General features: G+C 37.9%; 2 protein-coding genes across 2 annotated transcripts; both read right to left on the bottom strand.

The window, feature by feature from the left end:
• Nucleotides 1-2,003: 2,003 nt before the first annotated feature.
• LOC110453180 lies at nt 2,004-5,753 on the bottom strand. Its single transcript, XM_021502031.1, has 9 exons — nt 5,732-5,753; nt 5,279-5,529; nt 4,325-4,497; nt 3,925-4,108; nt 3,411-3,669; nt 3,070-3,228; nt 2,579-2,826; nt 2,338-2,439; nt 2,004-2,120 (listed from the first exon to the last, which is right to left on the bottom strand). The coding sequence occupies exons 5-9, from the start codon at nt 3,627-3,629 to the stop codon at nt 2,033-2,035; spliced, it is 816 nt and encodes a 271-aa protein (XP_021357706.1). The 5' UTR covers nt 3,630-3,669; nt 3,925-4,108; nt 4,325-4,497; nt 5,279-5,529; nt 5,732-5,753; the 3' UTR covers nt 2,004-2,032.
• A 4,248-nt stretch (nt 5,754-10,001) lies between these two features.
• Nucleotides 10,002-13,511, bottom strand: LOC110453138 (protein MNN4-like). The gene is made up of 4 exons (XM_021501985.1): nt 13,410-13,511; nt 12,918-12,995; nt 11,604-11,679; nt 10,002-10,402 (listed from the first exon to the last, which is right to left on the bottom strand). Exons 1-4 carry the CDS (start codon nt 13,509-13,511, stop codon nt 10,002-10,004), a joined length of 657 nt encoding a protein of 218 aa, XP_021357660.1.
• Nucleotides 13,512-14,194: the final 683 nt, after the last annotated feature.

Here is a 14,194-nt window from a genome sequence, read left to right as displayed (position 1 = left end):
ATTTTCGACTTCAGATAGAATCGGAATACGCATTGAAAACGGGAAAAGGGTATTTTGTTTACGTTATAAAAATGGGGCGTGCTACCGATAACTACGGACGAAAGGAACTGATTAAAGAAAAGTAATCTCACCATAAAATGTTCCATAAGCAAGTATACTGTAATCTCTGTAAAGTATTGAAAAACATATAATTATCAAGTATCTCAACACGTTCCATACCTGCCACATATTCTACATGTATACGTAGTGGTTTTGCCAGAAATGTTTATCGTGTCTGATGGCTTATATGACTTACTAAGACAGTGAACGTGGGAAAGAGAGTATGCATATATATATATATATATATGTATATATATCTATGCATGGTCTAGAAAAAAGTGGCCAAAGACGTAATGTAAAAATAATCACAAAAAGTTCTCTTTTTTATACACTTTATGAAAACATTTGAAATAGGATATTCGTCTCATATATATTCCTTTTTACAGAAAGGTTTGTCCCATGGTTTAGGGAAGGTGTTCAGCCCCCGGTTATAGATAGTTCCTGGTGTCTATAAATAATGACGAGAGGCCAACAGATAATTCTACATTTAAATTCTGATTAATGGCATGTGTGCAATTAACTTCTGATGATGAATACTTGCTGCTAAGGGGATTCAATAAGTTTCAACACAGATTTGGAAATCATTTTACTTGGTTTCATAGTGCGGTAAGAAGTTGCAGTTGCCTGACGGCCCCTCATCATTGACTCGTATGTCAAGTGATTTATATCGTCTTACTTTGGTATAATATTGATGAGTATGATGCAAATAAACTCCATGTTCACTTTTGTGATGGTACTGTAAACATTACGCATTCTGTAGGTTGTTCATGTATAAGTTATTTTCGGTCCTAAAATTTGGATCACAATATATCGACCCGACAGGTCGATAATCTGTGGACCGAAATAAGTTGTTTTGCTCAACTCGATATTTATAAATTTGTTGTTCTTTATTATTTTTGAAAGATCTTTTGCCACAATGCATAGAATAGCATATTGAACATTTTAACATAGTGAAACCTTCAATCCATTACAAAATTATCAATATCGTTGACTAGTATGTCAAGTGATTTATATCGTCTTGCTTTGGAATTCGAATAATATTGATGAATATGCTGCGAATGTCATTTTTTCCAACTTTGGTCCTTAAATTTAGATAACAATTTCATGTCTCAGTCTTAGTGGGTTTAATGTTAGCCGTTAAAAATGTGCACATCGACCACTGCTGATGAAAAGAAAAGAAGAAAAACAACGTCTGGTGTTATGTTTGAGTTTCTCCTACTATGCTAAAGTTGAGGTCGAAAAATTGTGACTGTACTGCTCCTATCAAGTTAAGATAGCATATCTAATACTGAAAATCGAGTGCTGCTGATGAAAAAATTATAGAATCAATGTTTCACTTCGTCAAGTGTTCTGTTTCGGCTGTCTGACTTTGCTTAAAGTTGAGGTCGAAAAATTGTGATCGAAAATTAAGGACCGAGTTTTTGCCTTGGGAGAGCATCATTTATCTGAAAAGTATCGCCGATAGCCAAGCGACTTCTGCACGATTTTGAAGGCAAATGCGTAGTGAAAGATATCAAGTAAAATTGTTGCTCAATCTGTCTTCAAAAGATGGCAATGGAAAAGAAAATTTTCAATTTCGGTCCTTAAATTTGTATCGAAATTTGTCGACCTCCTACCAGCATCTTAATGAATCACAAAGAAACCACGTATATTAGATATTTACAACATTTATTTAAACTAAATCATCAAAATTATTTTATTTTACAAAATTATCAGTATACAAAAATTACAATTATAAGTATATACAAAACCATTTCTACAGATAAATTACAATAAATTTAATAGTTATTAAATAATATATACAAAACCATTTCTAAGTTATATAGTTATTAAATAAATATATACAAAACCATTTCTACAGACAAGTTAAATAGTTATTAAATAAATATATACAAATCCATTTATACAAATAAATTACAATAAGTTAAATAAATTAAGTTGTGTGGTGCAGCGGTGCAGGCGACAGCGACTGTTCACGAAAAACATGACCCCGTCCTATGATGATGGTCAGGTGAAGGAGGCTACAACCACAATTGGGATAATTATACAGATGTAAAATAGAGAAATGCATAATATTTCAATTTCGCCAGACCTTAATTCGGACCTAAACATTTTATTTTTTTAGACCACCAGGTCACATAATATCGATTCCAATTGTTAATCTTTTCTTTTAAATCAGTCCTTAAATTTAGATTGCCCAAAATCGCCTTAATTTCATAGAAACGTTACAAAACTTACAACGGGGCCGTCGCTGTCGCACTCAGAGGGTGCTCTTGGCGGCGGAGACGGGAGGTCACTGTCAGCGTCTGGGGGGTCATTATTTGGGGGCTGGCTAGACACCTGCAATGACAAGTAGTATTTAAAAAATTCTTCAGGTACAAGCAAATTCATCATTAATTTCTTTTCAGAAGCAACGTTTCAGTGCTACAATATAGAGGATAGAAACGACCCTCCGCATCACTTAATGTGGATATTTTACCTTGTAAAGTTGGTTGATTTTCTCCCAGACGCCGACTCTCTCCTTCTTCTGGCTCGCTCTATCATAATATCCGCCGTCCTCGGGTTGTGGGCTATATGCTTGGCGAGCACCCTCTGCTGCTGGCGGTCTCCTCCAGCGTCTCGTAGCGGGGAGACCGCCATCTTCCTGCATAACGTGGCCGTGAGGGGGGGCAGGACTTTCCCGATGTTGATGGCATGTTTCTGCCACTCCCTCTTGACGGCCATGGTCTAGAAAACAAACAAAAGAATTAAACTGTGGTCCCTTTCTCAGAACCTGATTTTACTTTCAAAGCAGTGCGTTTTTTTACATGACACAAATTGGGGTAACATACATACGATAACTAAATCAGAAATTGCGCAGCCTTTGCCTGTAACTTACTAACCACTCTCATGAAAAATGCTTTGGTCGATATGTTTTATATGCAAGGTAGAAAGAGAAAGGCTTTTTAAACATGGTTTGTCAACACTCACCGTCGAGGAGAGCTTTTTGCCTTTGTCGGTGGTGAAGATCTGCTCCAACCCACCGTCAATGCTCCCCTTGGCCACGTATGCTCTCAGGTCCTGAATGAGGGACGTTGTCACCAGCAATGGGCATTCCTTCCCCGACCGAGCCTCTTTGTGGTCGTAAATCTGTGAACAGAAAAGTAGTTCAATATTTGGAAAAATGATTGCAATCACATTCTGCATTTACTCGAGTTGTTTACTTTTCTTGCAAAAGTTATTTAAGAAGAGCTAGCATAACTTAAAATCGTATATCATCAAAGGTAATTTAGTGGGTTCTTAAAATGTATGAGATTGTTCAGTTTTTATACCTTCAGCTCGGTCGGTTCCGGACCAGCGGTCTGGGCACGCTGAAGGTCACTGCGCTCCAGGTTGGCCAGATCTCCAGACCGCTTCCCATTGGTGGTGAACAGCTGAACCAGCAGCCCGTCCCTCGCCTCACAGCTATCCATCCGGCTGAGAGGTGCATCCTTAGCTAGGATGGCATGCACCCTCTTCGGACGGGTACCTGTGAGGAAGGACCCGAACATATCAGGCGTGAGGTCCAGGCCCGCCTTTCCCTCACGCCCTCTATCAAAGAAAGGAAAAAAGGTAAGTGTGAAATTTTCATGTTTGAAAAAAGTCCATTCGTTTTGAAATTTGCCACCTAATGGTCCATATAAAATAGGCCAGGTAAAAAGTGCATCAATATATAGGAATTTACACGATCGTATGTTTCTTAATTTGTCACTTAAAGCAAGCAGCATGTCATATTTCTTTGTATGTCACATCAATGAAGCAGCCTTTCATTTGAAATGTTACCTGATTACCGTTAACTAAACTTACTTCTGCACCGCCGCACGATGAACGTCATCCTCCAGTCCGGGCAATTAGGCGCAGGGAATTTCGCAGAGTTTGAAGGAACCCTACCTGGACCTTCAACTGGGGCTGCCACTTGAAGGACCCAGACAGGAACTCTACAAAATTCCCCAAGGAGCACAGGTAGACCTTGACTGTTTCAGGTTTCAGTCTGAAAGTAAGGGAAAAAAGTGAATAAACCTGACAGTGTACATGTAAAATACGAACCTAATATTCCATACATGATTCTTATAATTGTCATACATGCATTTTTTTAAACATCGGGCTGTACTCAAAACCTGGTCAGTTTTATAAAGTCGTTGTTGCTGGACTACCTTCCTTACCATAGGTGATCATTCGGATTGATGTTGAATGAAAAGAAGCTTACCTCACATCAGTAGCATGAGATCTACCAGTGCTCCCTTCGACCCAATGGTCTCCACCGCTTTAAGAGTGTCCCTGCTGAGACCATTGGGCATGAACGCCCTGACCGCAGTTGAATGACTAGCCGTGGTCGTGTCGTTCAGCTTGCGGCCAGTTAGCCGGTCCTTGCACTTGTTCCTGTAATGAATTGACACCTTCATTCTAATACTGTAAAAATTACACATTCTGTTATTTTCGGTCCTAAAATTTGGCTCACAATATATCGACTCGACAGGTCGATAATCTGTGAGCCAATTTTTAGGACCGAAAAAGGCTGATGCTCAACTCGATATAAATTTGTTGTTCCTTATTATTTTTAAAAGATCTTTTGCCCCAATGCATAGAATAGCATATTGAACAGTTTTACATAGGGAACCCTTCATTCTAATACAAAATGATCAATATCATTGACTCGTATGTCAAGTGATTTATGTCGTCTCACTTGGTATAATATTGATGAACATGATGCAAATAAACTTCGTGTTCACTTTTGTGATGATACTATAAAAAGAACGCATTTTGTAGGTTGTTCATGTTTAAGTTATTTTCGGTCCTAAAACTTGGATCACAATATATCGACTTGACAGGTCGATATTCTGTGAGCCAATTTTAAGGACCGAAATTCGTTGATGCTCAACTCGATATTATTTTGTTGTTCTTTAATATTATACTATGTATATATTATGAACATTTCGTATAACTCAAAATAGTTCATCCATATTGTAACAATTTTCGCAAGCACTGCTCTTTATATTTCATTTGAAACTTTTTTTCGCGACTCTACCGGTCTTTCTCTGCGACCCTGTAAAATGGCAAATGAAGGAAAAGTTGAATTAGGCACACCCTGTCTTTGCATACTTTTCGTGACTTATGACACGAATATCTTTACATTATATCTCAATGTGGAGTCTTTACTTACATATAATCGTCCAGGGCCTGGTCGAGGAAAGTGGTTCTCACCTCAGCCCTTTCGAACAGGTTCCCAGCTGTCATCGCTGACAGCAACTGAGGTGAGCCCCGGATCATCTGGTGCTGGCGGATGAGGTGAAGGTCAAGGCGGACGATGGTTAAACCACATTCAGCCTCCGGACAGTCCAGTTTAGTATATTGACGGGGATTCCGGAGGACATGAATGTGGTTTTCCGCCTCGGCCTTCGTCATCTGGGGGAACTACAATGCAGAAATAAAAAAGAAAGTTATTTTACTTATAAAAATACAGTTTGGGAATTGTAAACATGGAAATATTCTGACGACGAAATGTAAGCATAGATTATACGCTGACGAGTGTAAACCGGAGTTAATCCTCAGCATGAAACGTGACGAGCTTCGCGATCAATTCAATTAATTGCCCAAAAAACACTTGAAGACTTACTTGTCGCAGATGACGGGGGAGATAACTCACCTCCTTAGTGCAGTGCTCTATAATGCACTGGTAAATCGGGTAAACCTGTTAAGCGAAAAGCTAGAATATTGCTTTCTTTATGAAATTTGCCATCTGAGGCCGATAATTTGTGATCCAAATTTTAGGACCGAAATAGGTAAGTTATAGCATCAGATGTGTGGTCTTACTTGTTTCAGGGGAACATCATAAAAGCTGTTCGTCCTGATCTGATCGTGGTCAAGCAAATAAAAATAGAACTTAGAATTACATAGCCTGACAGCGAGGCCGATTATTGTAAAACTGGAATCCAAATAGGATTTTACTGACCTTTTTACCCCTGCCCTCCACCTCCTGATCCTCCTCCCCACCTGCCTCTTCTGTCTGATGTCAAAACAGTGAAAATAAGTATTTTGCTCAAGTAACTCTAATCCCTTACTAGAAGCATGATATATATATTATATCAGGTTAGCTACACTTATATAATAAAATTTTAGTAAATCGTACTAAACAAGCTATCAAATGTTTAGGACATGCCGGTTTGTGCATTTTTTAAACAAAATATACCTCAACTATTTTCCTCCTTTTCCTTCCCTCCTCCTCTTCCTCCTCACCATCCTCGTCCTCTATCTCGTCCTCCTTGAAGCCTCTATTTTCATTCCTGCTCGGTTGCCATTCGTCTTCGCTTTCTATTAAAGGGGCTGGTCGGGGAACAAATGTCATATTTGCTAAAATGGCATCCATGTTTAAAATACCTTCTTATAAAATATACCGATACAAATTTTGCTGAAATTCACTCCCTAAGAGTAAAAATTATAACTATATTAAAGAAATCCTAAATCGTCACCTGACAATCTAAAACTCTCAATTGACCCAGATCAGTGATGTAATTTTACCGCACGCGCGTCATCAACAAGGCCAAATGTAAACATCGCGGCGAAAGAAAAAGATGCATGCAAAAGTCATGACAGGCACGAGGTATCAATACCGTTATATATAACAACAACATATAGGTAGGAATACTACCAATGCATCATACATGACCTTTGAAAACAATTATTTACGTATAGTATTGCTGTCTTGTCCGCTATTTGAGTCCGACATGGCACATGGCGGCGTGCTATTGTTGTTATCTTCACTGCCTCATTTTCGAAACAACCACGTGACATATATAAATAGATCTGCGCTAAATTTACGCGGGTCTTCCCCGAGATTTCAGTGGTCAAAACTGGACATTGCAAGCAGAACTCGACCATCATATTGCCGTGGTATAACTTTTGGAAGGCCAGAGAACGCATTTAGACCCATTTATTTTGTATTTTTTTCCCCGACCAGCCCCTTTAACATATAATATCATCAATATCATTATGCCTTCTGTAACAATATTTCATTTCCTGTTCCTTACGTGTGATTGAACCTAAATTAATGTATCACAAGGACATGCTTACTTACCTTCTGTGTTCCTCCCTGTCGTCCTGCTCTCCCTCCCAGTCGTCCTGCTCACCCTTCCTCTCCTCCTGCTCTCCCTCCCTCTCTTCCTGCTCCCCCTCCCTCTCTTTCTGTTCTCCCTCCCTCTCCTCCTGTATTGCCTTGCTTTCTTTCACTCTGGTATCTATATACATGTATACAGCAAAAAACATTAATTCGCCTCTTATTTAAAGAAACAAAATGTGGTGTTTTAATATTCTTATGCTATTTCATGTTCTGTTCCTTATCTTTTTATGCTCTTCGTTTTACTTGTATACTTACCCTTCTCTTCTTCTTCCACCTCAACCTCCATCTCCTCCTGCTTCTTCACAACCCCCACCTCCTTCTCGTCCACCTATCAAGTGAAAGTTTGTTTCTCATCTACTATTTGTATTTAGTATTATTCTCTGACCAAAATTTATCGTTATTATACCCCAGGGCAGTTGTTTTAAAGGAGGTATTTGCGTTCGTTGGAGTCAGCTTTACAAGATACTACCATAACTTTACAGTAGACTAATATCCTGTTCAATACTTACCTCCATCTCCTCATATATCCTGATATATGATATCGAATTTTTCACAATTTCTGTCTTTGGTATAATATTGATGAACATGTTCACTTTTGTGATGGTACTGTTAAAATTACGCATTCTGTAGGTTGTTTCTGTTTAAGTTATTTCGGTCCTAAAATTTAAATCACAATATATCGATTTGACAAGTCGATAATCTGTTAGCCAATTTTAAGGACCGAAATAAGTTTTTTTGCTCAACTCTATATAAATTTGTTTTTCTTTATTACTTTTTTAAGATCTTTTGCCACAATGCATAGAATAGCATATTGAACATTTTTACGTAGGGAACCCTTCATTCCATTACTAAATTATGAACATCATTGACTCGTATGTCAAGTGATTTATATCGTCTCACTTGGGTATAGTTATAGTTATAGTTATTTTCCAGTACAGGAACAATATGTTCCTCTACACCGGACTCTATTATACATGTAATATGTTCTCATGTTTAAATATTAGAGTTCACTTCCATCTATGGTTGCCTTTTAATTATAAAGTATTTCCTGATTTTTCCATATTTTGTCCAGTCTATTCTTGAAAGTGTTTATATTAGGTGCCGATACAACATCCTCGGGAAGACCGTTCCACATTTTTACAGTTCTAATACCAAAGCTGTTTTTCCTTAGTGTAGTTTTGAATTGTTGCGGGAATTTAATTCCTCCTACTGCTGTGACGCGTTGTTACATCCTTCCAAAGTTTAATAAAATTACAGGATTCCCTGTCGTATATTCCGCTTATTATCTTATATAGTTCAATCATATCCCCTCTAGCCCTTCTGTATGATAGTGTTGGGAGTTCCAGCTTTTGTAGTCTTTCTTGGTATGTTAAGTTTTTCATCCCCGGTAAACTCCTAGTTGCTCTGCGCTGCACGGCTTCCACTCTATCAATATCTTTTGCTTTATACGGTGCCCAAACAGAACTAGCATAGTCAAGTTGTGATCTTACTAAACATGTGTATAACGGGAGAAAGGTGGTATAATTAATAAAATTAAAAGTTCTTTTTAACAGTCCGAAAATTTGGTTTGCCTTTTTTACTTTTTCGCTGATAGTGTTTTCAAAACTCAATTCCGAGTCTACAGTAACGCCAATATCTTTTTCCTTGTCTGTTGTTTGTAGATTGTTCCCAAGTAATTGATACGATCCCGTTGTTCCTTCCTGGTTTTTGTAGATCGCCCGACGTGCATATGTTTGCATTTTTCCGGGTGCATCCTTAGTAGCCAAGTGTTGCTCCAGGTCCCCATGGTGTCCAGGTCCTTCTGAAGTGCGTATTCGTCCTCTTTCTTTGTTATTATTTTAAATATCTTGGTATCATCTGCGAACAAGTACATGTCCGAGTTTGTTACATTTGGCAGATCAGTTACAAATATGACGAATAGTAGAGGTCCGAGCACTGATCCCTTGGGAATTCCTGATGCAACATCAGTCCATTCTGAATGTACTTCCTTTACTGATACCTGTTGTTTACGTCCGCTTAGAAAACTTGCTATCGACTTAATCGTTTGATCTGAGATATTGTATGAGTGTAACTTGTTTATTAAACGTCTGTGTGGAACAGTATCAAAAGCTTTTTGATAATCCATGTATATACAGTCCACTCCAAATCCCTTATCCATCGCATCAGTCCATTTGTCCAATACCTCCAACAGCTGCAATGATGTTGATCTTCCCGATATAAAACCGTATTGTTTTGCAATTGTTTGCTCTCATAAATTTGTTGATGTGTTCTCGCACAATTGTTTCCAATACCTTGCATACGACTGATGTCAGGCTGACTGGTCTGTAATTTCCACGACACTTTTGTCTCCTTTTTTTGTGGATTGCGCACACACGAGCATGTTTCCATTCATCTGGAATATTCCCTGTTTCGAGTGTTTGGTTGAAAATAATTACGAGTGGGTGCGCCACTGCAACTGCAGAGTTCTTTAGGAACTCGGGGTGCATATTGTCCAATCCCGGCGATTTGTTCGATTTTAAGTTTTGTAATACCTTGATAACTTTTTCACTGTCTATTTTAAGCCATGGCATATCACTTTGGGTTTCCTTTGTTGGTAAGGTAGGGGTTTCCCCTCCATCCTCTTGTACAAACACGCTCTGGAAGAAGTTGGCTAGTATATCAGCTTTCTCTTTGTCCGTGGTGACTTTGTTTGATTTATTGTCTTTCGGATTTTCATATAGATCTCCAATTTCCACTTTTGACTTTGATTTTGAGTTAATATATTTCCAGATCATTTTGGGTCCGATTTTGCCTTTGTTGCCAGTGTCTGCTCATAATCCTTTCGTAGTTTCCGAGTCAGCTTTTTAACCTGGTTTCGAACCTTGTAGTATTGCGGTTTCACTTCTGGGTCATTTGTGGCCGCCACTTTTTTCGACAAAGCATGTTTCTTTCTAATTTTTTCGAGTGTTTCTTGGTCCACTGGAAATGTGTGCTTGCTATTTTTGTGGGGTTTGATGGTCTTTGTTGGTACAGATTTATTTATTATTTCTTGTATTTTGTTCCTGAATATTGACCATTTTTCATTGGTGGTGTTTTGTTCTTTCATTTCACTTTTCCAATCAATATTCATAATTTCGTTGTTAATTTGTTCGTAGTCTGCCTTGTTGTAGCATATTTTTGTTGTGTTTTTACCTGTTACAGAAGTTTTACATTTAACATCTAGAAGTAGTACCTTGTGGTCACTCTTTGATATTCTATCGACGAAACAAAATTCTCCTCATCTGTAATAATTAAATCCAAAATATGGGGTGTATCTTTCCCTCGCCATCTTGTTGGTTGTTCGTTTATTTGTGAAAGGTAATTGTCCTGTACACATTGAACAAATTTGTATTCTTGTGTTTCAGTGCTATCGCCTTTGGTATTCCACGTTTCCCAATTGATGTCGGGGTAGTTAAAATCTCCCATAATAAGTAAGTGGGAGTATCCTAAACTGCAAACTTCGTTTAACAAGCTTCTCAGGTTATTATTGTTTTCCTCAGTTCCGCTGTCTGATCTGTATATCAGGCCAATTAGTAATGTTTTTGTGCATTTAAAGTTATTTCAACAAAGATGTTTTCTTGGAATGTTGTTTTTAAAATGATTTCCTTCGCAAGAAGCAATTTGTGTAAGTAAAGCAGCATACCCCTTCCAATTTTGTTGTCAATGTTTTTCTCAAACATAGTATAATCTGTGTTGCCCTCTATTGCAAATTCTTGTGTTTTCATATTCAATGTTCTGATCTTGGGCTTTACCTCTGTGATTCCAATAATTTCAGGTTTTATCTGGTTTACTCGCAAGGTTAGTTCTGAAAGTTTATTTTTTAATTGATTTGCATCTGTGTAGACGCATTTTAAATTATTAAACACAACATTTCTTTCTGAATTCGAGGTGTTAGTCTGGTTATTTACAATATGTCGTTGAATTTTTCTTTGAGCTTCATCCTCTCCACTCATTGGCTCTGGATTTTGATTGGTATTCTTGTTATTTTCCTGGCCCAAGGGGGTCCCCGGACTTTGTAGGTGAATTCCCCCGATGGATGTTCGCTGTTCTTCTGTTTGGCTTGCTTATGATATTGTTGAATAGGATGCGAATGTATGTGTCACTTTTGTGATGGTACTGTACAAAATACGCATTCATTTCGGTCCTAAAATTTGGATCACAATATATCGATTTGACAGGTCGATAATCTGTGAGTGTGATCCAATTTTAAGGACCGAAATAAGTCGATGCTCAACTCGATATAAATATGTTGTTCTTTATTACTTTTTTAAGATCTTTTGCCACAATGCATATAATAACAGATTGAACATTTTTGTTGTCCTGCGGAAACTTACCAGATGATATCAATGATTACCTTTTTCCTCTCTTTCCTTTCCTTTCTCATCATCCTCTTTTGGTCCGGCTCCTCCTTCTCTTCTCTCATCCTCCTCCTTGTTGTAAAAGTATTCACTGTGTAACTTTATACAAGTGGAAATGGATATTCGTTCCATTATCCTATTGTATGTTCTAGAAACTTATCTGTATTCACGTTATATATCCATATTCTAGGACAGAAGTCATATCTTCGCGGCTGGTGACTTGTAAGCGTTATGTCGGTAATTTATGTTGTGCATTTTCCCTCGCAAACATGTCCGTTAAAGTTGTTTACTTTGACTGCGGGTCGCTTCCGGTTCGTTCGTACTATATCTTAGCCTATTTATATTGATGGAAACTATATAAGATATTGTAAAATTATAGTAATATTTCAGGGATTATATTGTGTAAATATTGTTCTTTTGTGTTGCCTGTATGAACGTTGATATTATATGGCGTTGCAGCGAATGTCACTATAAAAGGCGATGTGTCAGTTGGAGCTGAGTCTGAGAATGGGTCAGGGGAGACAACTCGAGTTAGAAGGTATGCTTTTTAACAGTTAGATTTTGTTAGTGTATTTTTCCTATAACTGTTACAATGGTCCTGAGTTGTCACGGAAAATAACATTAGTTTAGTTTTATCATATATTTCAGATCACTATCTTTGTATACAGATTTAGTCACGTAATGTGAACAGACTGTCAAATAACCTTAGAAGTGGCGTTTAGCATTTTATTAGTTAAATAACGGTTTATGTTATAACTTGTGTCGGATCTTGAATAAGATTGTCACAGGAAAATTTAAATATTTATGAAAGTAGGATTTATTATAAATAATTGTCTGATAACCTGTATCGGCCGTGATTTCGGTGAACAGGAAAACTTTCATTACATAGGGTTTACATAAATAATATAAGCGTTAAGCTATTCATTTGGCTGTTAACGATAAGTTGTTGTTTCTATCTATATGATGTTCAGCTAGTAAGACTTTATGTAATACTCAGACTCTCTGTAATGTAGATTACATTAAAGGCCAGCTCATTGTATTTTGGGTGATCGCTTTTGACTTGCTGTATATTAATTCACGCTACCAAGTATTTGACTTATATTGATCAGCGGTCAGAAGTACTGTTTAAGTGTACATAATTTCACTTTGATTTGTATTGTATCTTTATCATACATAACGAATAAATCTGATGCATCCTAACTACGTGGTTAAGTTATTTTAACAGAAATCTAGCACAAACGGACAGTGGAGAACACGTCCAAATATTTTATAACGCTCCTCCTCCGCTTTTCTTTCTCCACTTTCCTTACTCTTTTTTTCTCCTTCTCTTCTTCCTCCCCCTTTTTCTTACTCACCCACTCTTTCTTTTTCTGCCTCTTGCTCAATTTCTGTTAAAAGAACTTATAAAGGACCATACTAGCCAAAGATTCTATAAACATGAAACTAGGTGATCAACATTTAAGGACTATAACATTTGTTTAGTACTAGGTGGATGGCACCAGATGCTATCTCTATCCTACCCCAACTTCGCCTTCCTCATGTGTCATGTCAAGAACTCTGCATCTGGTTTAGTCATACTTAAGTAAACTTACTTAAGCCTTTCTCTTCGATTACCACCTCCTTCGCCAGCTCTAGTAATACCTCGTTTAAAATCTGAAAACAAAATAGTCATTTTATTATTGGATTTGGGTGAACCTTATTGATGAGCACAAATACAGTAAATATCCTAGAAGGCACAAAGCTTTCCTCCTCCGTTCCTTTAGCACAAATACGGTAAATATCCTAGAAGGCACAAAGCTTACCTCCTCTGTAACCCTCTTTATCGCCTTGCTCTCCCCTTTCCCTCCTTTCTTCCTCGCTGCATTCTCCCTCTTCCATTCAATCCTCCTCTTTGTCGCTGCCATCTTACACATTTCATCGTACTCTCTCTGCAATTTTGTACATATTTGATAAAAAAAACCACATAATTTTGTAGATTATAACTTAATCGTGTGAAATCCAATGCAAACGCAACTAAGCAGGTTATATGACGAAATCTCGGATAAATGAAATAAGCAAAATGTTGTGTCCATGTCATGTTAAAGCTCACCTTCGTTCTCCTCTTCTTCTGTCGGAAGCTCTGTAATATAGTCTCCCAACTATTCCTTCCTGCATTCAAATGGAAAAGTGTATAATGAGCAAACGATGCATTCTTAATGTCATCAGGAAATTTTCATGTTGCTATGACCCTAACCATACCGCACTGATATGCCATTAGCGACATTTCACTTCACAACTAGCAAGGAGTGAGATACCGTTAGCGACATGTCACTTCACAACTAGGAGTGAGATACCGGTAGGGACATGTCACTTCACAACTAGGAGTGAGATACCGGTAGGGACATGTCACTTCACAACTAGGAGTGAGATACCGTTAGCGAAATGTCATTTCACAACCAGCAGTGAGATACCTGTAGCGACATGTCACTTCACAACTAGGAGTGAGATACCGGTAGCGAAATGTCACTTCACAACTAGGAGTGAGATACCGGTAGTGACATGTCACTTCATTACCAGCAGTGAGATACCGGTAGTGACATGTCACTTC

The sequence above is a fragment of the Mizuhopecten yessoensis genome, unplaced genomic scaffold (genome assembly GCF_002113885.1).
Source record: "Mizuhopecten yessoensis strain PY_sf001 unplaced genomic scaffold, ASM211388v2 scaffold7147, whole genome shotgun sequence".
In the NCBI taxonomy this organism is placed as follows: Eukaryota; Metazoa; Mollusca; class Bivalvia; order Pectinida; family Pectinidae; genus Mizuhopecten; species Mizuhopecten yessoensis.
This window is presented reverse-complemented; position numbering and strand designations above follow the sequence as displayed.

Bases quoted from the DNA above. Each gene is read 5' to 3' on its own strand.
- LOC110453180 (XM_021502031.1), bottom strand. From the start codon at position 3,629: ATGTTCGGGTCCTTCCTCACAGGTACCCGTCCGAAGAGGGTGCATGCC. The intron at 2,827-3,069 runs GTGAGTGTTGAC...TTTGTTTTCTAG, and splicing joins GCAAAAAGCTCTCCTCGACG to ACCATGGCCGTCAAGAGGGA. The intron at 2,440-2,578 runs GTAAAATATCCA...TTGTCATTGCAG, and splicing joins AAATCAACCAACTTTACAAG to GTGTCTAGCCAGCCCCCAAA.
- LOC110453138 (XM_021501985.1), bottom strand. From the start codon at position 13,511: ATGGCAGCGACAAAGAGGAGGATTGAATGGAAGAGGGAGAATGCAGCG. The intron at 12,996-13,409 runs GTAAGCTTTGTG...TTCTTTTAACAG, and splicing joins TAAAGAGGGTTACAGAGGAG to AAATTGAGCAAGAGGCAGAA. The intron at 10,403-11,603 runs GTAATCATTGAT...CTTCTGTAACAG, and splicing joins AAAGGAAAGAGAGGAAAAAG to GTAAAAACACAACAAAAATA.